Below are 27,121 nucleotides of genomic sequence, written 5' to 3'. Positions count from 1 at the left end.
TAAATTTCACCATAGAACAAAAAAATCTCATCAGGTAATAAAGTAGATGCCAAGATATAGTTTGATAACGACTGACCAACTGGTTATTGATGACAGTGAAACAAATTCTTATTTCTTACAAACCGACTCCAAGGGAAGCTGGACCTACCTTCAAGAAAACCAAATGATAAGATATCTACGTTTTGAAGAACTGATCTCATATAGACAGAATTGACTACACACAGAGAATTCCATGGACAAAAATCCCTACAAAGACAAGAAAACTACTTTGGAACCACCGGAATGTTCATATCCTTACAATATACATTGAAACCATTTAACTAAGCTGAAAACATGCTACACAATATCAAACCATGTTGGTATTCAGAAGTTGAAATATCACATAAAAATAAATATACTGCATACACACGTTATACTAAAGAATGAATACAAACATTGAACTGAAGTATAGTACAAAGACAATGAGTCAACAATTTAAGGAAGACCTGAACCAACAAACGTCGAGAAATACTAAAACAGGCAAGCCGACAGCCACTCCTGCATCCATCTTTCCAAAATATAATTATACTTTACCCCCTTAAGTTTAAAAAAGTGTCAATTTTTCTTTCAAAATTCTCTAATAAAAACAATTTTAAAATGTGTGTATTGGATATGAAGAAACCTGGAAATAGACACTAGCTTGATGATGATGGCCCCTCACTGATAAAGAAAAATCCACAAAATCCCACCTTTCTTATCTTACAGTTATAATATTTAAAGCCCACTTGCCACACTCAAAAACCAACACTAGAACTAAACAAGTCAAAATAATTGAAAAGAATCCTTCCTCTATCCAACGAAGAAGCTAACTACGAAACCTCTCACTTCCCAATTTTATATAACCCTGCAATCTCATAAACCAAAATCCACAATCGAAACAACGATCAAATAGAAAGAGACTCCAACATCATCTATGGCATCTACACATCAACAACAAGACCAATCAGCTTTAGATCTCATAGCCCAACACCTTCTTACTGATTTCCCTTCCTTAGAGAACTTTGTCTCCAACATCCACCACAGCACCACCTCCTCTCTAAGCCAACGCAAGCCACCTCTTGCCACCATTGCAGTTCCTACTACTGCACCAGTGGCTCAAGGGGATGATCAAAGGCATTACAGAGGCGTGAGGCGAAGACCGTGGGGTAAGTTTGCAGCTGAGATCAGAGACCCAAACAAGAAAGGTGTTCGTGTCTGGTTAGGGACTTTTGACACAGCCATGGAAGCTGCAAGAGGCTACGACAAGGCTGCTTTTAAACTACGAGGAAGTAAAGCCATTCTTAACTTTCCACTCGAAGCAGGCAAGTACAAGGACTTAGAAGACAACAACAACAATAATAAGACTGTATTTTTAAAGGCAAAGAGGAAGAGACAAGTAATGGAGGATGAAAGCCATGGAAGTAACCTGTGTATCCATAAAGCTGTGAAGAGAGAAGAGGCAGAAGTTCAGGCTCAGGCTGAGGCTTGTCCGTTAACGCCGTCAAGTTGGATGGGGTTTTGGGACGGAGAAGACAGTAAGGAGATGACAATATTCACCGTGCCTCCGTTATCTCCTTACCCATCTCTTGGATACCCTCAACTCGTGCTTACGTGAGCTTCTGGATCAAATTGGGAACATTAGGTGACATCAGCAACTTTGGATTACTATCACAAGCAAAACATTCAAAGATGATAATATATAGAGCTTGTTAATCTCAAGGGTTGTATTCAAGATTCCTCAAGTAGTGAACTAGCTTCTAGATTCGTTGATCGTAATTGATTTACTATATTCATTCATTCTTCTTAAATGCAATTCTTTCTACCAATCCTTTAAGAACTCAAGAGGATGATTGATTTCTTATAGAACAAAGAGGAAGCTCAAACTTACAAGATCATGGTAATGAATCCTTTCAACAATATGATGGCCAAAAATCCAGGACTTCGGTCGCCATCTAATAGTGCAGACAGTAGACACCCATAAACAGATGCACATTGCTTCAACCCTATAAATTTCACCATAGAACAAATAATTGCATCATTTAACAAACTAGATGGCAGCTTGTTAATAACTGAACCCATTGGTTACTGATGATGCTGAAGTAAATTCTTACAAAACGACTCTAAGAAAAGCTGGACCTACCTTCAAGAGAACCAAAAGATAAAATATCTACATTTCGGAAGATCTGAGCTTGTATAGTACATAGACTGACTACACACAGACGTTTCCATGGCCAATGGAAGGGTCCTATAGAGACAGGAAAACTACTTTGGTTCTACCGGAATTTTCATCTTCTACAATGAAACCATTTTTAACCAAGCAAAAAACATGCTGCAAAACATCAAATAGTGGATTTTCGATCAACAACCAAGTTCCATTCAGATCCCAAATCCTCTCATTCTCTGTTGGACATCTGAAGTGGAAATATTACATAAGAATGAATATTTACATTATACTGAAGAAATACAAAAGGAAATAAGGCAACAACTTAAGGAGGTCTTGAACCTACATACCTGTATTTGTCAGATCATTATCAATGTCCATAATGCAGAGATACAGACTGCCCAAGACACAAAAATTCAGTACGATTAATAAAAAACCCTAAGCCATCTGTTTGTCACCTGCTCCACCTGAGCTTCGGCTTCCAGATGTACGTGATGCTAAAGGTCGTAACATGTTCACATCATACAACAAAACAAGAGTATCTTGATCATTCCAAGTCACTAAATCAAAGGGAACAAACAAAGGGGAATACTGGATATGAGAGAGTATTGATTGCATTTTAGTGCTGCACCCTGACTGTTTAAGACTTTGATTATTAAGTGACACCGCCAACTCAGTAGGTTCTTCTAAATAGAACAAATATACAGGCACACAACTTCCAGAAATTATACTTTCCTTGCATAATATAATACATGATACAATTGAACTGAACAAGCTTTCCTTTGCTGCTAAACCATGTATCAAATACATTGGTCATAATCGACATCTTGCTACCTGAGCAATCACAGAGAAAATGAGATGATTTTTATAGTGTAAACAACTACGTGACATATCTCGTCCGACTGGAAAACTGTTGCTTTACTATGAAACTTGAGTCCTTAGGTATCTTGTCCTAGACTCTTGGGTGATGAAAGTTTTACTGATTTAGGCATGGAAATGATCGATGATATGCTCTATGACATCTGCTCCTTCTATATGCATATCTTCATTTTTAACCTGTAAATGGCATAACACAGGCTATTAGACTAGAAAGTATGTGAAATTCATCCTATCAGAATGAATTAACACTACGATATTGTTCATGCTTAATAACAACAGAAAGATAACTGTCACGAAAAGATGCAATTAAAACCCTTAGCAAGGAGGATAAACAAATGTTATATCTTAGGACACGTGAGGGATGACAGGAGAGAGTGACCTGTATAACATTATGGGCAGCGAACCTCTGCCTGCAACTGTGAAAGCTAACATCAACTTTTTCCCATGATACAGAGGACAGACCTTTGATAATTTCTTCTGCAAAATCGACAAGGAATTATGTCTTAAATACACCATGCTGTTTATTAAAATAAGAAAGCAGAAGCACTACAACTGGTAGACCAACATATAAATTGTTTGTAATAAACACTAATCTTTCTAGCAGCTAATGAGATCTAAGGCATAGAAATTAGAAATAGAAAAAAGGGAAGTGAGCAATAATATCTACAACAAAACTAATAAACGCCTAAACGGTCAGTATATCATCAAGTGCAAGCTAACCTTCTATGTCGTCTGAGTGATTTTCGCCTTCTGGTATGTCCTCAACATCACATGCCTTACAGAGCTCTTCGTAAACAATATGAGGATACTTATCATTCAGAGAATCTTCCCACTGGGTAAACAAGAAATTATTCATTTGTTAGAGAGACCCATCATATCAAAATTCTGAAACCAATGAAGTAATCCAGTAAGAGTCAAATTACCTTAGGCAATTCACTGTCACGTCTAATAGATGCAGTCTTCCAGCCAACGACGCCTATTCAGATCTAGTGAAGGAAACGAAATGTAATTTTCATATGCTACAAAGCGTATTACTACAAACAACACACATAAAGGATACGATCATAGCCCACATTTGAATAAAGCACCCGCCTTTTGAAGGCACGTAGCGCTGATCTGCAATAGCAAAACGTTTTCTAGTGAGAACACCTTCGAGACATGGTTAGGTGAACTAGTGAAAAATGGGGGCATAGGCTGGCATACATGAATTGACAATCACCGGTATCTTCCACCATGCGTCGAAGCAAGGGTGGTTTCCCCTCATCTTCATCTTTCAAGAATAGGTGCCGGCCAGTTCTTTTAAATATCCAGTGGATAATGAGGCCTGCAACTTTCTCAATAGAAGAAAAACCAAATAGAAACGGAACCTGGAAGAAGAGAACAAACAACTCCTATGAGAATAACATCCAGACATAAGTGGAATAGTAATTCAATAATACAAATATATTTCCATGGTTCAAGAAAGCAAGTGTCATTTATATCTTATATGCATTACGTTGGGGAAAGTTGGGTAAAGAAAGTGCCAGAATCATGTGATTCACCAGAATCATGTTATGCAATGAACTTTGTAAAAGAAAAATTCGTTTCAAATTCAAACAATTTATAAAGACTATTTAGCAAAACAAATCACTAGAATAAACACACTATGCATGCACATAAGAAGAGTTACCTGTTTATTACCCACTGAACCCAAATGTGGAGTAGCTACAGTAATAAAGTTTATAGCCTCTAGTCCACATATAGTGCCTTTGGGAGGCTCTTCACTACTCTCTGCTAACGGTTCTTTCAAATCTTCTTCCTGATTAGCTGGCTTGTACAATTTCCCAATTGCATACCTTGCAGCAAGCCCTCCCAAAGAATGTGCAACAAAGGAGATTTTACGGATATTTTGTCTTTTCTGAATAATTTCGAGGACCTGTGACAAAAAACATATTCGTTACATAAAACAGAGTCCGACTTCCCTAATGGTTTAAATGAAGGAGTAAAGAAAGTTTGTGATGGCTTACGTACCTCAGATGCAAGACGTTCACCCATTACATCCACACCATCTAGCGTAAGCGCAGACGCATTCTTTTCGCTACCTGCTTTTAAAAACAGTAAGATCATAAGAATCTTGGGGGGCAATATGAGGTAATTGCCAGCTACACAGACCAAAATAGTAGCAAGAGATAAAACAACACAACAACCCAATTCAATAGATGAAAGATTAGGCAAAAAGGGACCACTAACTAAAGTGTAATTCAGAAAAGGGAAACTAATCCCAATTAGCAATATTCTAAAAATTGTCACAAAGAAAGAACAAAAATTGTAAGAAGACTTGTCTTACAGTGAACATATACTTTGTCAGGAAGCTTTTTAACGAATTGCTCAGCTCCAAACTTCCAATCATCCGTACTGCAGAACCAAAATTAGGAAACAACAATTACAATTCTACTCCCAAATTGATTCAAGAGCGGAGAGAGGTTTTAAATACCTTCCCAAGATGCCATGGACCATAACGACGAGGTGATCAGCGGAAGAAGAATCAGAATTCTGACAACTCCAAACATCAAGGCTCCCATCGACAGACTCCGCGGAGCAAACACCGTTCTCCTCCTCTTGCTTATTATTCTCCATGGGATCAATCAAAGGTTCAAAGAACAAACGCCCAAGTTATCAAATTTGAAATTCGAATTCGATCGGATCGGATCTAGTTCACAGCATAAACAGAGCTTTCAAAACAACCAATTTCAGAGGATCCAGGTACGATACAATGAGCCAATGAGAAGAATTGGGCTTAAAATTAAAAAAAAAAGGTGGGAATATAAATGAGGGATAGGGTAAGAGTAGAGAAAGTGTGTGTAGAGTGGGGATGAAGAGAGAGAGCAAAGAGACAGACTTGCCTGAGAAGGAAACAGAAGCAAAAGACAAAGATAAAAAAGTGTATTCGTGGAAGTAAGGAATTCTCAAGTCGGCTTCCACAGGGACATTACCGACCTCCTTGGGGGAACTGATTCTCTCTACGCCATTGCTTTTATTTTTCTTCTTTAATTTTTTTTATTTTTTGATTAGGAGAAAAATAATATTTTTTTTGACTATTTTTTTTTTTTCTGAACTACAAAAAATAATATCTTTGACTTCACTGGTTTCACTTTCTTCCTTTACTCGATATGAAGTGAATCTGTTATAACCGAACTGCTGAATCTTTTTTTATTGGATAAACTGATTTGTGTTTATAAGAAGGTTACAATAGATTTGGATTAAAGGTGTATGCATCAAGAATAAAGAGTTACTCCGTCTGACCATTTTTTCCTTGCCTTCCATAGAAGGCCCTCATAAACCTTATTGAATCCTGTTTTTAAAATCAGTACAGTATTTGACTTATTATAAGTTTGTTGTTATTATCCTCCAGTTTAACCAGTCTATTAGGTTTAAGTCAGTTGTACACATGTTTTCAATATTTGGTAATGTGATTCGAGTATCACTATTCACCAAATCGTTAAGTATCAATTGCCTATTAAAAACGGATAATTAAGTTTCATTCTAAGATTGGAAGGGGTGATTCCAAAATAACTTTTTCTAATCCAATTTGTTTATATCCAATTGTCAATAACAAATACGTGGTCATTAAAACAAGGGATTAATAATTCATTTTCAAAATTCACAGGAAACGATCGCTTAAGATAAACAGGGGGGATCCAAAATAAACACAACTATCTAAACTTTTGGCCAAGTATTAGAACAGATTCAGAAGCTAAACGGTTGACATTCACTTTGAGATGCACAAAGCAACTCTCAGATCAAGTGTTGGATTAGATTAATTTTGCTTCATCATTATCACACCAGTCTTAGTTACCGTCTTACTATAACTAATATAATTTGAATAAAACCAAGAAAACAGAGCGGATGATAAAAGAGATAACTCAGTAGTGGCTAGTGATTTTAGGTTCGATTCTGCCAGCAATTCTCTTCAGCTATATCAGAAGAGGGAGCTGTATATCCTCATCGCTATCTCCTTCATAACCCCAATCAAGATCCAAAAACAAACCATAAACAATTTTCCTCGATAAAATCAATTCATTTGTATAGCCAATTTCCCTAGAAAATTTCAGATTCGAAAACGAAAACAAGAAAAAAAAAAGAGAGAGAGAAGAAGGCTCAGTTCAGCGGGAGTATCGACACAGAAACGAATCAACCAATTATGGATGAAACGACTCATTCCGGTCTGTTGAGCTTGAATTTTCCGAGTCGTCACTGCCAAACAACTCTCTCTATACACAGATTAAAAACATACTAAGTATCATGAAACCTAAAATTCCTAAAGAACCTAGAGAAGACGACGATTAAAACAGAAGAAGCTTCACAGAAAAGAGAGAAGAATCCTAGATTGTAAAAACTGACGATGAGTTTGACCTCGGCGATTGCTTTCAATTTATAGGGGACATCATAATTAGGGTTTTGCTAGGTCTTCGGTGTAAGTTTTTTTGGTAAAAGCCCATTTTCGGCCCGTTAGAGTTTTCTAGAATTGTGCTGCTTCGGTTCGGTTTGGTTTAATTATGTTTATTTCTGGTTCAGGCTTGAAATTGAAATCTGGTTTTAAATATTTTCTCCTCCTTAGTTTTTTTTTTCTTCTTCTTTAATTTCCGGGCAAAATGGACGCACTGAGAGCTTCTTACGGCGACGCTTCATCGGACTCCGATACAGATGATTATCCTCCTGCTTGTTCCGTTTCTGCTAATCCCGGCGAGAAATCAACCGCTGAGAAGGATTCGATTCCCCTTCCTCCTCCGCCTCTTTCTCTTCTCGAATCCACTGTATCCACAGGTGATCCTCACGAACTTGTTACTCTCTCAAATCTGATTCATACTGATTTTTTTTCTCTGAAATCTGAAGGTTCGGTGGATTTCTCCACAACAGAGCCTGTGGTTCGAGTTAGAAACTTCCCTCACGTCGATGGCAACTACGCGTTACACGTTTACATCCCTGGTACTAAATCTCTTTTTTCCAAAAACCTAAGCTTCTGAATCATTCAAATGTTCTTGCTAACTAGGATCAGTATGTGTTCTAGTTACTATACCTCCATACCCGAAGAAGGAGATTGTCAGTTTCTTAAAGAAGGTTGCATCAGTTGTTCCTAATCTTCATATGGTTGAAGCTGATGAGCCACTCAGCATTCTATGCAAGGATGATCAGAAGTTTAAGCGTGCATTGGGGAGACAGTTCCATATAAGCTTAGGAAGGAGCGTTCCTATACGTGTTCATCAGATTAACTCAGTGGTTTCTATGCTTCGACAAAAGCTTCAGTTTCATAAGAGGTGTATAGCTACATTTTCTTTTTTATATACTAACTATATGAACCAATTTAACGATGAGACTTGTGAAATTGTTTTCGACAGGTACTTGATCGATTTCAATAAGTGGGAAGTCTTTGTGAATGATGACTGTACTCGCTCTTTCCTTTCTTTCGAAATCACCACTTCAGGACTGTCCGAGGTAATGCTGTACAAAAGAGGTTTATTGCATTCTCGGTACTTCGTATATTAGGTATTGCACTGATGTTTATATCTTTGATTCAGATAATCAAGCAGATCGATGCTGTTAATGAAGTTTACAAGTTTCACAATCTGCCAGAGTTCTACAAGGTCTCCACTTGATATATTCTATATAAAAAGCTTGTTTGTATGTAACAGATGTCTCTGTCACCAACACTTTACCCATCTGTGTTTGCCTTCAATTTTTTTCCTATAGGATCCGCGGCCGCATATATCCTTGGTCTGGGCATTGGGTGACATTAGAAATTCACTAAAGGGAGCTGTTGATGGGGAACTGAGGAAGCTTAGAGCTGGTGGTTGTGTGCAGAATCGTGTCTTCGTCTCTACGTTTTCTGGGATCGAGTGTAAGATAGGAAAAAGAAAACACAGAATATGTTAACTCCCAGATGAATAAGAATATCCCAATTTCTGTGTTTGAAGACCTATGAGTTGGTATTGTAACGACATAGAAGCATAGGCATGAATTAATATGTTTTCTAGGGTATTCCACATTATATGTCTTCAGGTCTCTAATAAAAAAAAGGGTCTTAACAAATCATGGTAACAATAGTGATTTGTGGACAGTGATTGGGTAAAGGTAGATATTGAACTGGCTATTATATTACAAAACGTTTCCAAGAAAGTCAAATCATGGAACAAATTTTCGGTAACCTGGAGTCCAAAAATTGTCCGAGCATGCTAATAGGCTTCTCGAGAAACCTCATCAAACTCGGGGTGGCAGCAGCGAGGATGGACGTGATGAGAATGCAGTAAAGCTTGACCTGATCAGGTGCAATGCTGGTCATGGCTGTGTTGTGCGAGAAGTACATAGCCATCATACAAATCTGAAGCTGGAACCGCAATGGGAACCCGAGTGTGAGAATGTTGAGGATAGAGAGTGAAACCGAAAAGCCAATTGTGTTAAAGAACACAAACATAGTGAAAGCAACTCCATTGAAGGTCCCCATGATAGATTGCCCTGCTATATGAGCTTGTTGATTTGTACCATTCACGCTCGTTGTGTTCTGGTATACAGCAGGTATTGAGCTATCTTGCCAGGTTCCACCTGGTGGAGTCAAGCTGGCCTGAAATGTAGCTGTAGCGACTAGTGAAGCCACCACCAGCAATGCGCTACGCGCTTCTGATGGTGAGTCTCTGTGCTTTTTGAAAGTAAAGTACTTGACAAGATTTTTGTGGCTTTGGGAACTCTCTTGGCATGTGGAAGTAGAAGTAGAAGTGGTTCTCTCGACATTAGTGGTACCAACGTCTCGCCATCTTTGAGCTCCAGCTTCGATGAGTTTCTCATAGATTTCTCTGTCGCCAGCTTCGCTCGGAAACATAACCAGCAAATCCAGTGCAGAGAGACCCATCTTGTTCATAGCATTCACCTCAAATGACCTTGACTCTTCTGGTATTGCCTCAACCAACACTTCAATCACCTATAAGATTAAAAAACAAAAAGAAAGAAATCAGATTTTGGTTCTACTCTTAAGACAATTATTCAACCGCAACATAATTTATTTTACCTGGCGATTTTTTCTCCATGTTGCAAGATGAAGAGCAGTGTTACCTTGTTCATCTTTCTTGTACAATACGTCAATTCGATTCTGCTCTGTGATCAAATCAACAATAGCCGTTACTGCTCCAGTCTCTTGGTGTAGAACAGCAAGGTGCAAAGCAGTTTGACCTTGAACAGTCTCATCTTCTACGCAATCAACACAGCTCAACACTATCTCTCTGATCACATCTATTTTCCCTCTCATCGTTGCTAGATGAAGTGGACTCTTTCCATCTTTACCTTTTAACCGGCAAAACTTCTTATCAATTCCCAAAATTGCCTTCACGGTCTCTACTTGACCGGCTGCTGCAGCCGCATGCAGAGGGCTAAAACCGTCTTTGTCCAAGTCAAAGACAAAGCCTGACCGCTGCCTGAGAATCTTCCCGCCGATGGCATACTCTTCACGCCTATGATTAAAGGAGTTATGGAGAGAATCCGGCACGATCTCCTTCGGTAAATGGGTCTCAAAAGTATCCATTTTGGTGATGATGCAGAAAGGAGAGAAGAGCTAGATTTTGAATATACAATGAAGGTGTGTGTACCCATCACGACAATCGCTTGAAATTATACTATTACAAAACTCCCTTTGACATTTGACTTCGTAGCATATGTTTGAATTCCTTAAATGGAACATCTGCTTACATTACAAGTGTCCGTTCCTTTTGTATTATAGTACAGATATCTAATGAATTGTATATGTTCTAAACCAGATATTCTGAATCGCTGACCACACCAAACGTACGACCAATAGACATAAATTAACTTTTGGATATGAGAGTCAAAAGACCAAGTCCGATCTTAGCCGAATTGACTTATCTCCCATCTGTTTCACATGATGAAACTTGCGAAACGTTTTTTTTGTTCAAGTAAGTTTGTTAGAACAAGGATATAACTTATCGAGATTAGAAAAAAGAATAAGAAGAGACGAAAAAGGAATAAATCAAGTGAAAACTTGTGTAGTTGTATTTGAATACTGTTTAGTAACAAGCAAGGGCAATGAATGGTATAGCGAAAAAAGGAGTATATTACTCTGGCTCGCTTGCCATCAATCTTCTCCATTCTGCAACTTCTCATTGAAATAAAGAAGAGACAGTCGTTGTTATTACGTGAAAGATAATAATAGACACTCTCCTAAAATCCTATAAATCACTACAATCTCTTAAGTTTTCTCTGTGGAGACTAACCCTTCTCTTCTGGAAAGTTCACATTTAACTTCCTGAAAGACAATCAAAATCATGATCTGTAAAGGTTTAACTTCCTCAAACACAACAATCAAAATCATGATCTGTAAAGGGGCCGTCTTTGGTTTGTTCAATATCATCGTGAGATGCTAATACAGTATCAGATAGCTTCTGCTTCTAAAGACCAGGAATCGCCTCCAAGTTATACTTTTCTTCAGCTTTGGGAGTTTCGCCTTCTCGGCTCTCCTGCGTTTTCGGTTTTTTTAATGCATCTAGAGTCTGGAGATACGTATACGACGAACTCTGAGGGTATTTGCTGCTAGGATTGCTTATTTGACTAGCAAGAAACCGACGGATGAGTCCCCTCAGAAATGGAGCCATTGTATCCGGTTCATATTCTAGGTAGTACATGATTCCTCCCATACATCCACAGAATAAAGCCACCTGATTTCAATGGTTTGAAATAAAACATCAGTTCCATTGTCAAAAGGGGAAGAAAGTTGGAAATAACAAGAGTGGTGTGTATTGTGTACCTCAGCGTTTTTAATATCTGGAAGAAGGTGGCGGTTAATAAGTATCTCCCACAGAGAATCTCCTGCTCGTGGAAGAACGTATAGGGCAAGCTCAGAGCGTCTAGGTTTTTTCTCCAGCATAACCGAAAGGGCGGCTACACCACCAGCAAACCAATAAACGAGCTTGTGGTCCTTGGTTGCAACTTTTCTATGTGCACATATGAAAGCCTGGATCAATTGGTAGCAATTGGTTAACAAATTTTTAGGCACATATATATTTGGAATGATTTCAGAAAACTAGCTGCGCAAAAGGATGGGACACAATCAAACGTCAAAACCACTACCTGAAAAATCCCAACAAAAGCAGACAAGAAGGAAGTCGATCTAACTGAATCCCTAATTGCAAGCCAAGATGTCCGGTACGGGGAAGCCACAAACTGAAAGTGTAGGATGAAATCAGAAAATACAGATAATGTCTGACTAAAGGATAAACCATAAGATCGAAATGACTGAAACGACAGAGTTTTAAGGAAAAAGCCTTACTTTTTGCAGGTGTAGAACGACATATGGGACAAATGTCAGGGAGAAGTATAATGGAAATGTTTTCTTGAATGTAGCTGACATTGCATTAGCATTTTGGCCCAGACACGAGTTAGTGTTTGGATGAATAGCTGAACAAGGAATGATGGAAGCAAACTTTTCCACCTTCACGTCACTAGCTGGGTTTTTACTAGAAATATAGTCTGATAAGGAGGCTACATCGATTGGACCACCTCTGCAGCACTCTCTTACAGCCTGATAGACAGGCCTTGCAACTGGACCAGTCTTCTGAATAAATTCTCTATATGATTTTGGCAGGGTTTCAGGACGCATTATAAAGGCATACATAACCTGCACCGACCTCATTGCAACAAAATTAGTTTGCTGATCATAATCACTACTAAATCAGATTAGAGAGAATATGTATAGTACACAAAATCAACATCTATACCATTTCCATTACTAGTATTCAGACAGGCTGAAAAAAAAAGAATCTCAATTACCTGAGAACATGCAAGAGAAAAAAGTAATGAATCTCCATGTCTCCAATGGCTTCCCCAAAGATGGAACTTGTTCTTTGACTTTGCGGAATTGTAAGCCGCCTATTAATAAGAAGAAAGATCAGACTCTCAAAAATACATCTGTGTGGTGATATAACTCGTACGACAGACAATACTATGACCGTTAGATTTACCTGGCCTAATCTAGCCAAGAGGTATAGAGCAAGCGTGCGCCGCTGGTTGGAATCGTCTAAAGCCAGAATAGACAAACCCGCAATTGAACCTGCTAAGACTCTGCTCCACCCTTAATCAAAGTCATAATAAGGTATATACTTTTCAAGCACTATGCACAAGCAAACAAGAGGAGCATATAAAAAAAACAGATACAACAATACAAACATGAAGACAATAGCGAACATAAAACAAAGAACAGACTTACGAATTGAGTGGCGTCTCTTTCTTTCTCCACTTCCTCAAACAGCATCTAAGGGCGTGATATGAGCCGGTAAAGCCACCAAATAGTAGACCAATACGACATGCCTCTTCCCTCACTATCAAATCTTTCTCTGAGACAAGTTGCTGCAACCAACGTTCATGTATTAGTGAATCACATTTACCAACACTCAGAGTAGTTATTGAAGGGAGACCTATGCAAACAACTTCTTTCGACACATCCTAAACAAAAGTCAAACACCTCACAGGTGCATTTACACGTTTGTAGCCCAACTGGAAAATTCAATCTAGTCTCTGGAAAATAAGAACACAACATGGCAATGCTTGACAACAAGAAGCGATGATAGAGCATGCATCAAGATTTGAACACCTTAGCCTCTTGATAACAGCATTTTAACAATTTTGGAACGGCCTCATATTTCTAAATCGAAGTCAATGACCACCATTGAGCCTAATTTTGAAAGAATCGTAACAAATTGAACGATGAAGCAGACTCGTAAGACTCTAAATCTCCACTATTGATCAAACAGAAACCATAGAAACTGCCACCAAAAACAATCCCAATTCTCTCAATTCCCTCACCTTCAGATCAAGAAGCGAAGAATAAGACTGTCCCCTAGCAAGCTTAAAAGCGCGAAGAAGGATTCCGATCCCAACTCTAACACCATAAGAGAGAAGAAAGCTCTGACATAAATTCCCGATGGCATTGGCTACGCAGGAAACGTCAGAGTGATCACAAAGCTCCGCATGAGAACCACGCGCGGCGGAGCGCTGTCTACGCTGAAGCTCCGCCATGGCATCGCGTAGCCTCTCCTCCGCCTCACGAAGCCGGCGCTCAGCCTCCGAGCTGTCTTGAGATAAAGGAGAAACCGGTGGAGGCGAATACGAAGGATCCAAAACCGGCTTGGAGAACGAGGAAGGCATCGTCGAGTAACGGAAATTGAAATCGGAAAGCTTCAAAGCTCCTTGTAATCAGAGAAATGTTGGGAGCAGTGAGGAAGAAGAAGCGATTGGGATATGATGCTACGACACGTCATCATTTATTGTTTTTGATTTTTTTTTCTATTTTTCTTTATTTGGGAAAAATCCAAAATATATATATTTTTTTCCTTCTTACCATAATAAAGCTCAAACCGAAACCCGAATTTTTAATTTCGGTTTTCAACTCAAACCGAATTGAACCGAACCAAATTGTCTAATTTTTGGTTTATTGTAAGCTTTTAATTAAAAACTTGGTTAAACCCAAAACTGTACCAAGTTAAGATTGACAACGACCAGTACCACCGCTAAAGATTAAAATCGGAAAAAAAAAAATGAAACGGAAACAGCAAGAAGACGACGGCGTAGAGAAAGCCGTCTCTACTACTACAGTCGTCGCCACTAGCTCAAACACCATGAGTATTGACCAACTAATTTTGCAGTCATCTTCTAAACTATCACAGAAACAGGACTACATCTTCCATGGAGGTTAAAAAAAAACGAATCCTCGTCCAATCTTCGATATCCTCTTCAATCAATCAATTTGCTTGATTTCGTTTTTGTAGGGAGACGCCATGTGAGACCGTACTACTTCGAGTTCATTTCTCATGTAAGTGCTTTTTCATCATTCGTCTTTAGTCCTAGGTCTTTTGTTCATACTAGAGTAGTCACAGGGGGATTCGAAATTGATGTAGGTGAACAAACGATGGACAGGGAAAACAATTGTGGATTTGTTCGCCGACGAATTTAAAGGACGGCCTCGTGATTATTATGTAAGTAACCTAGCTCTCATTCTCCTCTAATCTCAATTGAATTTGTTTGATGCTATAAGTGTGGTGATGATATTACATTTGCAGGTTGGTGCAGTCAAAAGTGGTAGAATCAAAGTTGATGGAGAGATTGTACCAGTTTCATACATTGTGAAATCATCACAAAAGATTACTCACTTTCTCCACAGGTTTTAATTCTTTAAACTAAATTATGCTTTTGCTAATTGAAATCTGTTTTTGCATTGAATGTGAATCCAAATTCTAAATGTGTGAAAGGTTTTCAGGCATGAACCACCGGTGATGATTGATGATGTTGTTATCCTTCATCAAGAACCTGATGTTGTTACTGTCTGCAAACCAGCTTCTGTTCCTGTGAGTGTTTCACTGGATGTTTTTCAGTTCATTTGTTCGCTGGAGAATTTGAATTATGTTTTATTCAGAATGATTGCTATGATTGATGTTTTGGTAACAGTCCTGGTGTTTTTGTTATTGTCTAGGTGCATCCATGTGGTCAATACCGTAAGAACACGGTTGTTGGAATCCTTGATGCTGAGCATGATTTAGGCACCCTCTTTCGTATCCAGCCACAGATATTTTGAAAAGGATACATAGATTTTTAATTTACTCTTTTTAAGATAATACTATATGAGCTATCCTTGCATCATTTCACAGCTATTCACAGATTAGACCGTTTGGTTTCTGGATTGCTCATCATAGCAAGAACTGCTGCAAAAGCTGATTTTTTTAGGCAACAGGTACTCGTAGAAGTTAGTGTCATTTTTCTTGGCTATACTATGATTGCTAAGATGCTATTGGCTCTGGTAAATCAAAATGTCACACTCAGTACTTATCTTGATTGTTTCAGATTGAGGGTGGACTAGTGAAGAAACGTTATATTGCAAAGGTTATTGGCGTGTTCCCAGAAGATGAGGTTTGGAATCTTTCTCATGTTAATTGATGATATTGAACTGTTTATAAATTACCAACTTCATGTACTCACTATGGTATTATTCAACATTAAAATTGATTTGAGGCGAGTCATAATAACCGAATCTCAAATCACCAGCTTATCTTGAGGGAGTTATATAATATGGATAACACTTGGGACTTTTTGTTTCGGAATTATATTGATGAGCTGAGTGACTTTGTGTCAGATGGTAGTCGACGCCAACATAAATTATAATGGCAGTGAAGGAAGAAGCACAGCAGAGGTAAAGCCACATTATGCCTATAGATTTAAAGCATATAATCTTCCATTCAACTCTTATAAGTAATGATATCGGATTGTGGATATGTTTTATGCAGGACGCCATTTCAAGTGGTGATGATAAGAAGGTGAAGGGGAAGCCTGCATGTACCAAGTTCACTAGAATCGCTACAAATGGGACACATAGCCTCGTTTCGTGTGAACCAGTGACAGGACGAACCCATCAAGTAAGCAAAGCAAGCGATTATACATAGTAGATGCGTATTTTTTCGGCCATCATACATAGAATGTGGTCTAAATTTATAAAGCTTCGGTCTCTAGATCTTAGTACCCATGGGAAAATAGATAAGAGAGAGTTTGGCCTTTTGGGGTTTTTCATTTTGGTTTTGACCTTTGTAGATTCGAGTGCATCTTCAATATACAGGGCATCCCATAGCGAATGACCCACTTTATCTCAATCAACACATAGATAATCTTGAGACCTATATTGCAAAAAGAATCGATGCGGGTGAGAGAAAGATGGTCTCTCCAGATGACTACGTGTATTCCAGTGAAGATTTCAGCATCGATCCAATGTGCACAAACTGCCCAAAGTTGATCCCACAAGGGTAAAAAAATAAATGCTAAAAGCCACCAGTGTGTTATTGTTTTCATCCAAATGGTCTCATATTTCTAACTTACGCAGATATGAGGAGCATGACGAGGCTCTCTGGCTGCATTGCGTTCAATACTCTGGAACTGGATGGGAATACGAATGTCCTTATCCATCTTGGGCATCCCTTTAGCTACATTTATTTGACACTGTAATTCTTGTTACCAACCCTTGTGGCCAGTATTGTATACATGTTCGACAAACATGCTGATTAGTGCTTACATGGAAGAGTATCAAGTTGATTCATTGGATTCAAAGATTCTCTCATTTATCGATTCAAAGGTTTTTTTGTCATTATCACTAAAAACCGTGTACAAAAAAAGAGGACCAAAAAAACTGGATTAGAGAGCCTAAGCTGTAGCAAAAATAGTTTACATATTAGATATGAAACGGAATATAACCATGCCGTTCCATATTAATTTGATTTTCACAAAGGCTTTTCAAAAACTCAGCGACGCAACTGGTCATTTCTGGAACGCAAGAATCTGTCTATCGAACCCTTTGCTTGCACCGGACAAGCTTGATGTAAGATCTTCTACTGTTCTGAAACCAATCTGTGCGAAAACCAAAACAAAAGTAATGGAACATAAGGCTCCAACCCCAAAATATGCCAACAACATCAGGTTACAACAAAAAGAAGTCAACCTATATCGTTACAGAAGTTGGTCGTGCTACATAACAATTCTGATCTACACTTTAACCAACTCTTATTCTAACTTTGAACCACACTTATACTACGCTTGATTGAATTTACAGATCAAGTAGAAGTATGGGCGAACTAAGGAATAGAATGGACTGGACAGAGTACCTTATCAAGAAGAATTTCTTGGAAACGGTCTGGTCGCAAAACAATCTTTCGGTAATTCATTGCAGTTGTCTGCAAACACACAAGGAAAACAAAGACTCAAACTATATATCTAGCTAACTTGTGCAATTAGAAAGAAACTTCCTTTTATACACACCTCTGAGACACGACGATTGTTTTCATAAGATTTCCAAGGCTGAGGTTCCATTATAAAGATGCCACCCTGAAAAGCAAACCCAACTGTCAGTTGCAGATACGAAAAGTAAATTATGGGCACCTGATTTAAGTATGATATAGTAACCGGTTGAAGAAGACGCCAAATTTTTGAAAATAATGTGATCAAGCCATCATCACCCCAATTCAAATGAATCCATTTTGTCACACTTAAACTGCATAAAAAAATAAAAATATCATCAATAAAGCTGATATTTTAGATTCCAGCATTAGAAAACCAAGACAGACAGGCTTAGAAACATAAGATTATTTAACTAAAACCTCCTGCAAGTCTTTTCTCAACTAAAGTTGGAATTTCATAAGCACTTTGAGGTGTGAGCATTACCAACTGGTGACTGTTCTTTTATTTCTAATCCTCCCAAAATACAGAGGACCAAACACACAAGTGAGAAAAGGAGCAAAAAAACAGAAAGGCATGTAGTAATTTACCATAGAATTGTATCATAACGATTCTCATCAAGATTTCGGGTTAGAACAAAATTCTCCTTCTGAAACGACACAATCTGAGACAGGTCTTTAGTTTCTGGGCTGTCTTCCTTCGTCTCACCATTAGAGAGAGAAGTAGATTGCTCCATTGAACCATGTGCTCCATGTGCACTCTTTGAACTAGGTTCCTTTTCACTTGACTTAGCAGAATTCTGCATTCTGACAAACTTCCTAAGATGCCAGTGAGCATCCTCAATGCGACCTTCAATCAAAGAAACTTTTGTTCAATGCACAAGTTTCAAAAAGATGTGTATCAGAAAAATAATAACAACAATTCTGTGTTGTCACTTGAGCTAGACTTAATATGAGAATATACTTGATTAAAACAGACAAAACATTCAGTTTCTATAAAAACCAAAACTTGGAAGATAATATGACAGCCAATAGTTCTTACTTGAATCAATATCAACTCCAAGAATGCTCCGGCAACCAAACTTTTTAGCTGAAGAAGCGGAAAAACAAATATCAGTTCAGAATTATACATTGTGTATGCTAACAGAGAGATTTCAGATACAATGAAAAGCCCATTCACACTTTACTAAACCATTCTCATAAGGACATGTAACTAATCTTCACAAAAGGCCACACCTTGAAACATTATATGCATTTAATATTTGAACTAGGAATTGAAAGATGTGGAACAGTTTATGAGTAGAACATACCAATATGGATAGTCATAATGCCGCTGTTGCAGCCAATGTCAAGACAGTCCTTGCCTTCAAACCATACTTTCTTCAATACTTTAAGCCGAGGATCCTCATCCGTGTCATTGCTAATCTAATACATTACGTTTTTATATCAAAAGAAACCCAAAATCAGATACTAACCAATATTAACATCAAAAGATGAGAAACAAGACTACGAAAATAACAAGTGGGGAGAGACTAACTCGGTAGCCATAGTAGTTCCTGTAGTTTCCAAAAGGGTAAACTTCTTGGCTCTTCTTCTTCTTGCTTTGATTACAGTTTCCTTGTTTCTGATTCTGCTTCTGCTGCTGGGTTGGGACTTTCTCGTTCCCTTGTTGTCCTTGTTGCTGCTTCTTCTGCTGGGTTGGGACTTTCTTCTCTTCATTAGCTACAACTTTCTCAACACTCTTCTCATTCTCATGGCTTCTCTTTCTCTTCTTCTTATCCTTCTTCTGATCGTTGTCCCGACCCATTCTCTCACACGACGTTGGTTTCATATGTGCGACAGAACAATCACGCGGAGCTAGGGTTTCTATGTTACCGCGATCAACCTCGATGAGATAGAATCGAAACAAAACGATTAGTCTAAACAGAGAGACTCGAGGAAGCTAGCGCTGGAGAGGTTTTTTTGGTAGAGAGGTCGAGAGCTTTAAGCGGCGGAGAGCGATGAAGAAGAAGAACCGTCTTTGAAAGTCCCAAAAAGGGTTTAACGAGTCTCTTTATTAAGTATTTATCTTCTTTTTGAAATTATATATATTTTCAAGCCTATTTATGTAAATATACGAAGTTTCTATTCAAGCCTTTTTTTTTCCACATTTTTAGTACATAGTTTGACTTTATTGTGATTCTCGGATTAGCATTTATGAGGGGAATGACCTTATTAACGTTTACGAGGAGATTGGCATGGCTTCTCGGAGTCCCTTTTATGAGGGGGAATGAATCACAATAAAGTCAGATTAAGTACTAAAAAGTGAGCCCCTCTCAGTCCATTTGAACGCGAAAAAATTATGATTTGTCTTTGTCGTAAAGGGGAAACAGTTACAGTTTTAGAAAACCTGATAAAACAAAATCGGTCACTAAGAATATATATTCTCCATTAGGTTGAGAAGAGAACAAATTTTAGTAACCAATTTTGTTTACCAAGAGTTCTAAAACTGTTTAACTGTTCCATCCACTACCATATTTGAAAATCAAATAAGCGTGAAAAGAGAAAAAAAAAAGTCACCGCAAAAAAAAAAAGTATTTGTTCGATTAGATGAGACAGACATCAGATTTGGGGTGTCGACGGTATCATCATGCACACCCAAAATTTTGATGCGGCCCTCAACATCGAAGACATACCTTCCTAACAGTAACTTGTTTCATGCTCTTCGTCTTTTCGAATATAGACCGCGATATTGATATATATTTATAACACGTAAACACATGCTTTGTGTGAGAGTACACATGCTTTTTGCGTGCGAGGCCTATATCTTTCCTTCTCTTTGGTCTAGACGAATATTGAGTTACCTGCTCGAGAATTTGGCAAGTTTAACCAACTACTTCTCAGTTGTTTCCCATAATATGGCAAAAATAATTTCATCAATATTCAAATCTGATCAAAACACACAAAACCTATTAAAAAAAAGGTTAAAGATCGCAGTAACTAAATGGAGGTCATTCTCAATGGAAAGCTTATGAGTTTTTTTTTTTTTATGCGATTCGTGTTGAAAAGGATAAAGAACAAGGAACTCAAAATGTTGCTCTTGTCATCAAATATTGTACAGAAATTCTAAAAATATGATTCCCCTCTCTCCTCTCTTCTGTTCATACAATTCTTCTTTCAACTCTTCTCTGTTAATGGAAACAACTGCAGCGCCACCGATGAACCAAGTTGAGAATCGAGTTGATGATGATAAGCACCTTCCTGAACCGAAAGGCAGCTGCTACTTTTAACACCAATTTGCCTTGATCAGTACGGTCTGTACCGCATGGCCCGTCTGAACCTGGGAACTCTCCTGCACAAAACCATGAGAACAACCATTGTCAATATTTATGAACATGATGATTCCTCTCACTAATATATATACACCGAATCAAACATATGAACTTCTCATCTCTCCTTTTTTTAATCACAATCTATGGTTTTATATACTAGTCAATACAACCCAAACACTGCTAGTTTTGTTAAAAAGAGAGCAAGGCAGAGAAGTTTCAGGAACGCACCCATAGGCATATGGAGGGTAGAATGGAGGTCCAGGCATAAATCCCCTCATGGGTCTAAAGGGACGCCTTCCTCGAAATTGCTTCATTCCAGGGACATTAGTTCTCTTTGCAGATACCTGAAAAATTGATTAAACTAAGTTTAGTAATGACATATATTTGGATATATAGACAATTGAAGCCATGTCAGTAAAACGAGTTTGCACCTTTATCTGACGACCATGCAGTTCTGACTCATTCAAAATAAGAGAATTCTGAACAGCTTCTACTTCCACGAATTCCACATAGGCAAAACCTTTAGGTTGACCAAACTTATCAGTCAGAATCGTAACCCTATTCACTGTCCCACAGGATTGAAAATGCTGCTGGACTTCCTCTGGAGTACATGCATAGTCCACCTAGTATACACAAAACCAAATACACAGGAAAGCCAAAGAATCAGCGGGTACTAACACTTCACAGATACTACCCAAAGCAACAAAGATGGGAAATAAGGTCTTATGAATTTAAAAGCTAAGCAGGATAGCAATTGCAAGAGACAACGAAATAAACAACAATCTGTGATACCGCAAATCACTACAAAGACAATCTTTCTTTGAAAAAGATACAAACATTAATAAAAAAAAACATGGGAAAATTAATGGTGGAAGAAGCCTCACATTGCCAACATATATTGATCGCGAATCCACTTCCTCCTTCTCAGCTGAACTAACACCTCCTGAAGGATCTTCATTGATATGCAACAATCAAAAGGGCATTAACACGATTAGCTAAGGGTGTTCTTTCCTAGTAAACTGGAATCGTTTCAATAGAATTCATCACTAAACACACAAAACTAATAATGGTTTCCATACTACAGTAAATTACTTGAGAGAATCGTTGATTCACCTAAAAAGATTCCAATAAAGCAATATCCTAATTAACAAGAGATGCTCTAACCCTAATCTATCAATTTAAGGTTTACGTGAAGCTGGGCATAAAAAAGATTCAAGAATCTACGAATGGGTTATATAAGCACAAACCTTGACCAGCTCCCATATCTTTCTCAGCTTTGGCTTGCATTTCACGCAAAGCTCCAGCTTCTTCCTCGATCTCCTTAATTCGTTTCTTCATATCCTCCAAGTCCTATCATAACAAAATCCAAAGCAAAACAACATACTAAGATACAGTGACAAACAAGGGAAGGGTCTATATATATATATCTAAATTAGATAAAAGATAGATCGAAGAAGAAGAATCAAAAATACCCTAGAGCTAGAGCCTGGTTCAAGCTCCTCATCTCCGGCGGCGGCTCCTTCATCTCCGCCGTGTTCTTCATACTCCTCCGTATCCATCTCTCCTTCTTCCTCCTCTGGGATCTCTCCTCCGTACACCTCGTGCTCTTGCTCATCGTGCAGCGGCATCTTCGTCTCTCTCTCTCTCTCTTACTTTATCTCTCTCACTCGGCGACTGTCGTAAAAAAGCGAAAGAGAGAAAACAGAAGTTTCGGAATTTTTAGGGCTTGAAATCGGGAAAGAAAGGGATTGGAAGGTTTATTCGTAATTAATTATACCCGAAAAGGTTAATTTTGGAAATTTAACAAAATCTTTAAAACAACTACATTCACCAAAGTAGACATGTACCCAAGAAATTCGTCGGTTGGATCTTGGACCTTCCAATGGGCTTAACGTGACGTCGCGACTGGGCCTCACTTATGATCTTATTAATGATGACGTGGCACATCACTTTAAATGAGTCCCACTGGTGGGGACGTGGCATCTCACCCATTTAACTCAGTGGTCTAAAAACGTTTACGCTCTTCTCTGAAACCAAAAGCTTCTTATCTTCTTCGGGGACAGAGCAAAACACAGCCTCCGATGGCCGCCACGTCATCATCACCGCCGTGTGTTAACGTCTCAATGTCGTCTCACCTCCTCCGTAAACCTTCTTGCACCATCCTTAGAGTGTTCGGTTTATCACAGCCTGGGAGCAGGAGTAACCGTAGAGTAGGACGGTTAACGGTGACCCGGTCTAACCTGGCGCAGGATTTTCTCGGTGATTTCGGAGCTCGTGACCCTTACCCTGAGGAGATAGCGAGCCAGTTCGGTGACAAAGTGTTGGGATGCCAAAGCACTGAGCACAAGATTTTGATACCTAACGCTTCTGTTTTGTCTCTCTCTCAGCTTGATTGTTCCCCTGTTTCTCCTTCACAGCCTCCTTTGTCCGCCGATGATGCCCGAACCCTCCTCCATAAGGTCTGTTTTACTAAACTTTACAAGTTCGTTGGTTGATCAAAGTGTTATTAAAATTCGATTTCTACTATAGTTGTCGATATAGTATTGGCTACTCCACTCATTGTTATCGTTGTGGAATCTGTTATCATTACAAAATTTACAATTATGCATATTTCAAACGGTTCTATTTCTATCTAGTTCGAGAAAGATATAATTTTAAAAAAATATATCATGAGAGCAGTGAGAGGTGTGAATCAAGACAGATCATTGTTTATATAAGTGTCATGTGTTACTCTTCTCATTGTCATGGTTAAATGGAACCCATGAAGTTTCATTCATATGGTTGATGAAGTAGTAATGTTCATATTATTATGCTATTTCAATCTCTATGATTATTGTGTAAACGGTTCAGGTTTTGGGATGGAGTATAGTGGAGGATGAAGCAGGCAGTCGGAAAATAAGGTGCATGTGGAAAGTGAGGGATTTTGGGTGCGGTGTTGAACTCATTAACAGGATCCATAAGGTTGCTGAAGCTTCTGGTCATTACCCTTCTCTTCATTTGGAAAGTCCTACCCAAGTTCGAGCTGAACTATCCACCACATCTATTGGTATGTTAAACATACAAATATTATTACTTGTTCGATATTTGAGTTTTGTACATGGTTTCTTTAAAATGGTTGGTTGTTGGATGAACAAACAATGCAGGAGGGTTGAGCCTGAATGATTTCATAATGGCGGCCAAGATAGATGATATCAAGACTTCTGATCTTTCCCCTCGGAAAAGAGCTTGGGCGTAACCTTCCTTATTTTAATTATTTTGTAACATTTTTTGTTTGATACTATGTAATGTATGTGATGTATTCTTCAATTCATCAATCACAAGAAGCCGCTCTACTTGTCGTATGAGATTCATTTCATAATAAGGATATTGAGGATTTAGGACAGATGAAATGCTTCAAATATTTTATAATTGACCAAGGATGACATTTTTATTACTATAAAATCATTGTGTCGTCTTCTTCATTTTCTAAAACATTATGTGGCTAACAGATTTAAGATTTAGGACAGATGAAATAGTTATCAGATTTTATAATTGACCAAGATATAAAAAGGATGACATTTTTATTATTATAAAATCATCCTGTCGTCTTCTTAATTTTCTAAAACATTTTGGAACTAACACAAATTTTGAAAATTATAATGTTTCACATAATTAACAAACTACTTGTTGCATCGATCCTAGGGTGCGGTGGTTGGAGGACCAGCACTTTTGACGCATAGTTGTTTTAGCATAGGTGGGAAAAACGGGTTGCAGTTAACTTCATGGTCTAGAAAAGCTTTACAACAAGCTGGACCTATACTGCCAAAGTTGTGGGTTATTACGGCTTGTCTGATCTCTGCAAAGCATCCTGGCCAATCCATAAACGACGACCAACATTTGGTTATGTCTGGCATTCTGGGCATACCGGGCATTCCGGGCATACCGGGACTCGGATAAAATAGATTTGGAAATGGAAATGGGAACGGGGGGAACTGCGGTAGCTGAGCATTAGCGGAGGCTGCAATGCATAAGATAACCACTAGGAGAGAAACACTCTTGATCGACATGATGATTGGGTTCTCTACTTTTATGCGACAAGAGAGATGGAAGACTTGATTATATGCAGTTTGGTTTTGTTTGATGAAATTATGTGGCTTTGTGGACAAATTTATATTAAAGTAATGGTCTAATGGAGTAGGGAATACTAGCTGGCATTGTGAAACGTATACAAGTTACTTTTTGTAATCACTTTTATCGTTTTAAAATTTGGAAGAAAATATAAAACAATCAAAACATTTGATCATGGAGTAACAAGGTACATTGAATCTGACGGATATATACACATATATGAACACTTTGAACTAACACATTAAAGAAAATATTATCTTCTTAACCAGTCTCTACTCTTTAGAAAAAAGACAGGTAAAAAAGATATTTTCCTAACCAAGTTTCATTTATGGATAGAAAAAACAGATAGAAATGATAGTTTTCTAATCGGTCTTGTTTATGAATGGAAAAAATAAAAAAAAATTCCTAACCAAGTTTTGTTTATGGATAGAAAAACAAATAATAAGATAGTTTTCTAATCAGTCTCGTTTATAAATAGAAAAGATAAATTTTTAAAAAATAATATATATTATTATTTTTGAAGTACATTTTGGGTTATACTCTTCAAATTTTGTTTATTTAATATGTCTTATTTACAAGTTACAACATTAACCCCTAACAATTTTTTTAAAATAACATTTTGTAGAAACTCAATTAATAGAACTATTTAAATCTACCTAATTTGATACGTTTATTGTCATAAATAGTTGGACAACATCTATCTATATTATTATTTTTGAAGTACATTTTGGTTTATGCCCTTCAAGTTTTGCTTATTTAATATGTCTTATTTACAACATTAACCCCTAACAATTTTTTTAAAATAACATTTCGTAGGAACTCAATTAATGAAACTATTTAAATCTACCTAATTTGATACGTTTATTGCCATAAATAGTTGGACAACATCTATACATTTTAATTTTTCCATAAACAACTCTACATATTAACTTTTTAATCCCATAAAAATCTTCAAACTTATTTTAATAGATCTTTAGAGAAAAATCTGTTAGTTTCCCTAAATTATCTCGGCTTAATTAATAGTTTCTATTTAATATTTTCTACATTTAATATTTTCTACATTTGTTGAAGGTGATAATATAGTTTCCCTAAATTATCTCGGCTAAATTAATTGTTATTCTCTTTTAAACACCATATATATATATATATGCACTGCATAGTAACATGATCTGTTTACTTTTATAACAATGAATTTTAATTGATAAATTAAAAATGAAAATAATTAATTTCTATATATATTAAACACATAAAATAACTATTATTTCTCACATATCTCTATATGATTCTACCTAAAAAACACAATGAAGCGGTGTACCACGGTCAAAACTTAGATAACATAGTAACATTTATATTAAAAAACAAAAAAACTTAACCATTTTATTTAAAATCATATATGAACATTAAAATCGTCCCGTAAATTCAATAGATATTTATAGGTATATAATTTAAAAATTAATAAAACAACAGCAAAATAACAAACAAATATAATCTACGTATTTTAAATATTTAAAATTTTAAAAATATAGTCCCGCAATGTACCGCGGGTTAAATCCTAGTTAATATAATTAATTTGATTAACCAAAAACTCTCTCACGTCTGTTGTTAATCACGTCTAGACCCATCAATTTAGAAAGGTCAGATTAGGCCTGCATGAAAAAACTAGAACTGAAAACTCAAATAGGAACTAACTCAAAAACTGTGACCCAAATCCAAAATTTTAAATTTATTTTATTCGATTTTAAACTCATCTATACAAAAATCTAAAAATCCGAAACCAAATCCGAATCCAAAATATTCAAAATAATACAAATAATTTAAGATTCAAATATCTATTTTTTTAACTTGAAAACTCAAAATTTTACCCGAAAATCCGATTATTTATCTGAAAAAACTGGATATTCGGGTAC

General features: G+C 37.3%; 10 protein-coding genes and 3 non-coding genes across 20 annotated transcripts; 4 read left to right on the top strand and 9 right to left on the bottom strand.

The window, feature by feature from the left end:
* The first annotated feature begins 788 nt into the window (after positions 1 to 788).
* On the top strand, positions 789 to 1,844 carry LOC104761118 (ethylene-responsive transcription factor ERF105). The gene has a single exon (XM_010484152.3). The coding sequence runs from the start codon at positions 953 to 955 to the stop codon at positions 1,631 to 1,633; it is 681 nt and encodes a 226-aa protein (XP_010482454.1). The 5' UTR covers positions 789 to 952; the 3' UTR covers positions 1,634 to 1,844.
* A 1,051-nt stretch (positions 1,845 to 2,895) lies between these two features.
* Positions 2,896 to 6,288, bottom strand: LOC104761116 (putative lipase ROG1). The gene is made up of 10 exons (XM_087500165.1): positions 5,532 to 6,288; positions 5,385 to 5,452; positions 5,069 to 5,139; positions 4,728 to 4,973; positions 4,262 to 4,425; positions 4,119 to 4,174; positions 3,982 to 4,034; positions 3,779 to 3,890; positions 3,438 to 3,535; positions 2,896 to 3,235 (listed from the first exon to the last, which is right to left on the bottom strand). Exons 1-10 carry the CDS (start codon positions 5,672 to 5,674, stop codon positions 3,164 to 3,166), a joined length of 1,083 nt encoding a protein of 360 aa, XP_087356291.1. The 5' UTR covers positions 5,675 to 6,288; the 3' UTR covers positions 2,896 to 3,163.
* Positions 6,289 to 6,772: 484 nt separating this feature from the next.
* LOC104761115 (uncharacterized) lies at positions 6,773 to 9,124 on the top strand. The gene is made up of 6 exons (XM_010484147.3): positions 6,773 to 7,861; positions 7,931 to 8,023; positions 8,106 to 8,352; positions 8,434 to 8,530; positions 8,614 to 8,679; positions 8,786 to 9,124. Exons 1-6 carry the CDS (start codon positions 7,690 to 7,692, stop codon positions 8,966 to 8,968), a joined length of 858 nt encoding a protein of 285 aa, XP_010482449.1. The 5' UTR covers positions 6,773 to 7,689; the 3' UTR covers positions 8,969 to 9,124.
* LOC147922918 (small nucleolar RNA snoR31) lies at positions 6,779 to 6,878 on the bottom strand. The gene has a single exon (XR_015589960.1). It is a non-coding gene; the product is annotated as a small nucleolar RNA snoR31 (small nucleolar RNA).
* Positions 6,957 to 7,053, bottom strand: LOC147922917 (small nucleolar RNA R30/Z108). The gene has a single exon (XR_015589958.1). It is a non-coding gene; the product is annotated as a small nucleolar RNA R30/Z108 (small nucleolar RNA).
* On the bottom strand, positions 7,190 to 7,299 carry LOC147922916 (small nucleolar RNA Z107/R87). The gene has a single exon (XR_015589962.1). It is a non-coding gene; the product is annotated as a small nucleolar RNA Z107/R87 (small nucleolar RNA).
* Positions 9,019 to 10,705, bottom strand: LOC104761114 (uncharacterized). Its single transcript, XM_010484146.3, has 2 exons — positions 10,095 to 10,705; positions 9,019 to 10,007 (listed from the first exon to the last, which is right to left on the bottom strand). The coding sequence occupies exons 1-2, from the start codon at positions 10,602 to 10,604 to the stop codon at positions 9,213 to 9,215; spliced, it is 1,305 nt and encodes a 434-aa protein (XP_010482448.1). The 5' UTR covers positions 10,605 to 10,705; the 3' UTR covers positions 9,019 to 9,212.
* A 427-nt stretch (positions 10,706 to 11,132) lies between these two features.
* On the bottom strand, positions 11,133 to 14,378 carry LOC104761112 (uncharacterized). 4 transcript variants are annotated; one of them, XM_010484145.3, is made up of 8 exons: positions 13,895 to 14,378; positions 13,299 to 13,438; positions 13,054 to 13,153; positions 12,863 to 12,961; positions 12,363 to 12,710; positions 12,164 to 12,256; positions 11,841 to 12,047; positions 11,133 to 11,751 (listed from the first exon to the last, which is right to left on the bottom strand). In XM_010484145.3, the coding sequence occupies exons 1-8, from the start codon at positions 14,234 to 14,236 to the stop codon at positions 11,485 to 11,487; spliced, it is 1,596 nt and encodes a 531-aa protein (XP_010482447.1). In that variant the 5' UTR covers positions 14,237 to 14,378; the 3' UTR covers positions 11,133 to 11,484. The 4 variants fall into 4 exon arrangements, with proteins under 4 accessions (XP_010482447.1, XP_087356290.1, XP_087356288.1 ...); XM_087500164.1 differs by having other exon boundaries at positions 13,054 to 13,142; positions 13,895 to 14,324; XM_087500162.1 differs by having other exon boundaries at positions 13,054 to 13,163; positions 13,895 to 14,306.
* A 184-nt stretch (positions 14,379 to 14,562) lies between these two features.
* On the top strand, positions 14,563 to 17,176 carry LOC104761110 (RNA pseudouridine synthase 7). Of its 4 annotated transcripts, none has more exons than XM_010484141.3 (12): positions 14,563 to 14,779; positions 14,857 to 14,900; positions 14,986 to 15,063; positions 15,148 to 15,248; positions 15,345 to 15,432; positions 15,558 to 15,636; positions 15,733 to 15,815; positions 15,926 to 15,991; positions 16,215 to 16,271; positions 16,366 to 16,494; positions 16,667 to 16,875; positions 16,953 to 17,176. In XM_010484141.3, exons 1-12 carry the CDS (start codon positions 14,626 to 14,628, stop codon positions 17,050 to 17,052), a joined length of 1,188 nt encoding a protein of 395 aa, XP_010482443.1. In that variant the 5' UTR covers positions 14,563 to 14,625; the 3' UTR covers positions 17,053 to 17,176. The 4 variants fall into 4 exon arrangements, with proteins under 4 accessions (XP_010482443.1, XP_010482444.1, XP_087356287.1 ...); XM_010484142.3 differs by having other exon boundaries at positions 14,585 to 14,779; positions 16,737 to 16,875; XM_087500161.1 differs by having other exon boundaries at positions 14,601 to 14,779; positions 15,337 to 15,432; positions 16,737 to 16,875.
* LOC104761111 (putative RNA methyltransferase At5g51130) lies at positions 17,166 to 20,510 on the bottom strand. Of its 2 annotated transcripts, XM_010484144.3 has the most exons (8): positions 19,334 to 20,510; positions 19,107 to 19,221; positions 18,839 to 18,886; positions 18,388 to 18,646; positions 18,026 to 18,113; positions 17,882 to 17,947; positions 17,728 to 17,796; positions 17,166 to 17,473 (listed from the first exon to the last, which is right to left on the bottom strand). In XM_010484144.3, the coding sequence occupies exons 1-8, from the start codon at positions 19,625 to 19,627 to the stop codon at positions 17,384 to 17,386; spliced, it is 1,029 nt and encodes a 342-aa protein (XP_010482446.1). In that variant the 5' UTR covers positions 19,628 to 20,510; the 3' UTR covers positions 17,166 to 17,383. The 2 variants fall into 2 exon arrangements, with proteins under 2 accessions (XP_010482446.1, XP_010482445.1); XM_010484143.3 differs by having other exon boundaries at positions 17,882 to 18,113.
* Positions 20,511 to 20,792: 282 nt separating this feature from the next.
* Positions 20,793 to 22,895, bottom strand: LOC104761109 (polyadenylate-binding protein 1-like). The gene is made up of 6 exons (XM_010484140.3): positions 22,580 to 22,895; positions 22,355 to 22,457; positions 21,992 to 22,059; positions 21,539 to 21,730; positions 21,336 to 21,451; positions 20,793 to 21,127 (listed from the first exon to the last, which is right to left on the bottom strand). Exons 1-6 carry the CDS (start codon positions 22,733 to 22,735, stop codon positions 21,082 to 21,084), a joined length of 681 nt encoding a protein of 226 aa, XP_010482442.1. The 5' UTR covers positions 22,736 to 22,895; the 3' UTR covers positions 20,793 to 21,081.
* A 247-nt stretch (positions 22,896 to 23,142) lies between these two features.
* LOC104761108 (putative pterin-4-alpha-carbinolamine dehydratase, chloroplastic) lies at positions 23,143 to 24,448 on the top strand. The gene is made up of 3 exons (XM_010484139.3): positions 23,143 to 23,566; positions 23,958 to 24,153; positions 24,251 to 24,448. The coding sequence occupies exons 1-3, from the start codon at positions 23,189 to 23,191 to the stop codon at positions 24,340 to 24,342; spliced, it is 666 nt and encodes a 221-aa protein (XP_010482441.1). The 5' UTR covers positions 23,143 to 23,188; the 3' UTR covers positions 24,343 to 24,448.
* Positions 24,449 to 24,650: 202 nt separating this feature from the next.
* Positions 24,651 to 25,246, bottom strand: LOC104761107 (uncharacterized). The gene has a single exon (XM_010484138.2). The coding sequence runs from the start codon at positions 25,151 to 25,153 to the stop codon at positions 24,785 to 24,787; it is 369 nt and encodes a 122-aa protein (XP_010482440.1). The 5' UTR covers positions 25,154 to 25,246; the 3' UTR covers positions 24,651 to 24,784.
* Between the last annotated feature and the right edge of the window lie 1,875 nt (positions 25,247 to 27,121).

The sequence above is a fragment of the Camelina sativa genome, chromosome 18 (genome assembly GCF_030686135.1).
Source record: "Camelina sativa cultivar CO46 ecotype springtype chromosome 18, ASM3068613v1".
In the NCBI taxonomy this organism is placed as follows: Eukaryota; Viridiplantae; Streptophyta; class Magnoliopsida; order Brassicales; family Brassicaceae; genus Camelina; species Camelina sativa.
This window is presented reverse-complemented; position numbering and strand designations above follow the sequence as displayed.

Excerpts from the sequence above, each read along its gene's own strand:
- LOC104761118 (XM_010484152.3), top strand. The coding sequence starts at position 953 with ATGGCATCTACACATCAACAACAAGACCAATCAGCTTTAGATCTCATA.
- LOC104761116 (XM_087500165.1), bottom strand. The coding sequence starts at position 5,674 with ATGGAGAATAATAAGCAAGAGGAGGAGAACGGTGTTTGCTCCGCGGAG. Across the intron at positions 4,974-5,068 it reads GTGAACGTCTTGCATCTGAG|GTCCTCGAAATTATTCAGAA; the intron begins GTACGTAAGCCA and ends TTTTTGTCACAG. Across the intron at positions 4,035-4,118 it reads TTCAAATGTGGGCTATGATC|GCGTCGTTGGCTGGAAGACT; the intron begins GTATCCTTTATG and ends AGATCTGAATAG.
- LOC104761115 (XM_010484147.3), top strand. The coding sequence starts at position 7,690 with ATGGACGCACTGAGAGCTTCTTACGGCGACGCTTCATCGGACTCCGAT. Across the intron at positions 8,024-8,105 it reads GTTACACGTTTACATCCCTG|TTACTATACCTCCATACCCG; the intron begins GTACTAAATCTC and ends TATGTGTTCTAG. Across the intron at positions 8,531-8,613 it reads CCACTTCAGGACTGTCCGAG|ATAATCAAGCAGATCGATGC; the intron begins GTAATGCTGTAC and ends TCTTTGATTCAG.
- LOC104761114 (XM_010484146.3), bottom strand. The coding sequence starts at position 10,604 with ATGGATACTTTTGAGACCCATTTACCGAAGGAGATCGTGCCGGATTCT. Across the intron at positions 10,008-10,094 it reads CATGGAGAAAAAATCGCCAG|GTGATTGAAGTGTTGGTTGA; the intron begins GTAAAATAAATT and ends TTAATCTTATAG.
- LOC104761112 (XM_010484145.3), bottom strand. The coding sequence starts at position 14,236 with ATGCCTTCCTCGTTCTCCAAGCCGGTTTTGGATCCTTCGTATTCGCCT. Across the intron at positions 12,257-12,362 it reads TCGTTCTACACCTGCAAAAA|TTTGTGGCTTCCCCGTACCG; the intron begins GTAAGGCTTTTT and ends CTACACTTTCAG. Across the intron at positions 12,048-12,163 it reads CTTTTGTTGGGATTTTTCAG|GCTTTCATATGTGCACATAG; the intron begins GTAGTGGTTTTG and ends CAATTGATCCAG.
- LOC104761110 (XM_010484141.3), top strand. The coding sequence starts at position 14,626 with ATGAAACGGAAACAGCAAGAAGACGACGGCGTAGAGAAAGCCGTCTCT. Across the intron at positions 14,901-14,985 it reads ACTTCGAGTTCATTTCTCAT|GTGAACAAACGATGGACAGG; the intron begins GTAAGTGCTTTT and ends AAATTGATGTAG. Across the intron at positions 16,495-16,666 it reads TGACAGGACGAACCCATCAA|ATTCGAGTGCATCTTCAATA; the intron begins GTAAGCAAAGCA and ends TGACCTTTGTAG.
- LOC104761111 (XM_010484143.3), bottom strand. The coding sequence starts at position 19,627 with ATGAAACCAACGTCGTGTGAGAGAATGGGTCGGGACAACGATCAGAAG. Across the intron at positions 18,114-18,387 it reads CGTTATGATACAATTCTATG|TTTAAGTGTGACAAAATGGA; the intron begins GTAAATTACTAC and ends TTTTTTATGCAG. Across the intron at positions 17,797-17,881 it reads ACAATCGTCGTGTCTCAGAG|ACAACTGCAATGAATTACCG; the intron begins GTGTGTATAAAA and ends GTGTGTTTGCAG.
- LOC104761109 (XM_010484140.3), bottom strand. The coding sequence starts at position 22,735 with ATGCCGCTGCACGATGAGCAAGAGCACGAGGTGTACGGAGGAGAGATC. Across the intron at positions 22,458-22,579 it reads AACCAGGCTCTAGCTCTAGG|GACTTGGAGGATATGAAGAA; the intron begins GTATTTTTGATT and ends TTGTTATGATAG. Across the intron at positions 21,128-21,335 it reads TACCCTCCATATGCCTATGG|GAGAGTTCCCAGGTTCAGAC; the intron begins GTGCGTTCCTGA and ends GGTTTTGTGCAG.
- LOC104761108 (XM_010484139.3), top strand. The coding sequence starts at position 23,189 with ATGGCCGCCACGTCATCATCACCGCCGTGTGTTAACGTCTCAATGTCG. Across the intron at positions 23,567-23,957 it reads CCCGAACCCTCCTCCATAAG|GTTTTGGGATGGAGTATAGT; the intron begins GTCTGTTTTACT and ends TAAACGGTTCAG. Across the intron at positions 24,154-24,250 it reads ACTATCCACCACATCTATTG|GAGGGTTGAGCCTGAATGAT; the intron begins GTATGTTAAACA and ends CAAACAATGCAG.
- LOC104761107 (XM_010484138.2), bottom strand. The coding sequence starts at position 25,153 with ATGTCGATCAAGAGTGTTTCTCTCCTAGTGGTTATCTTATGCATTGCA.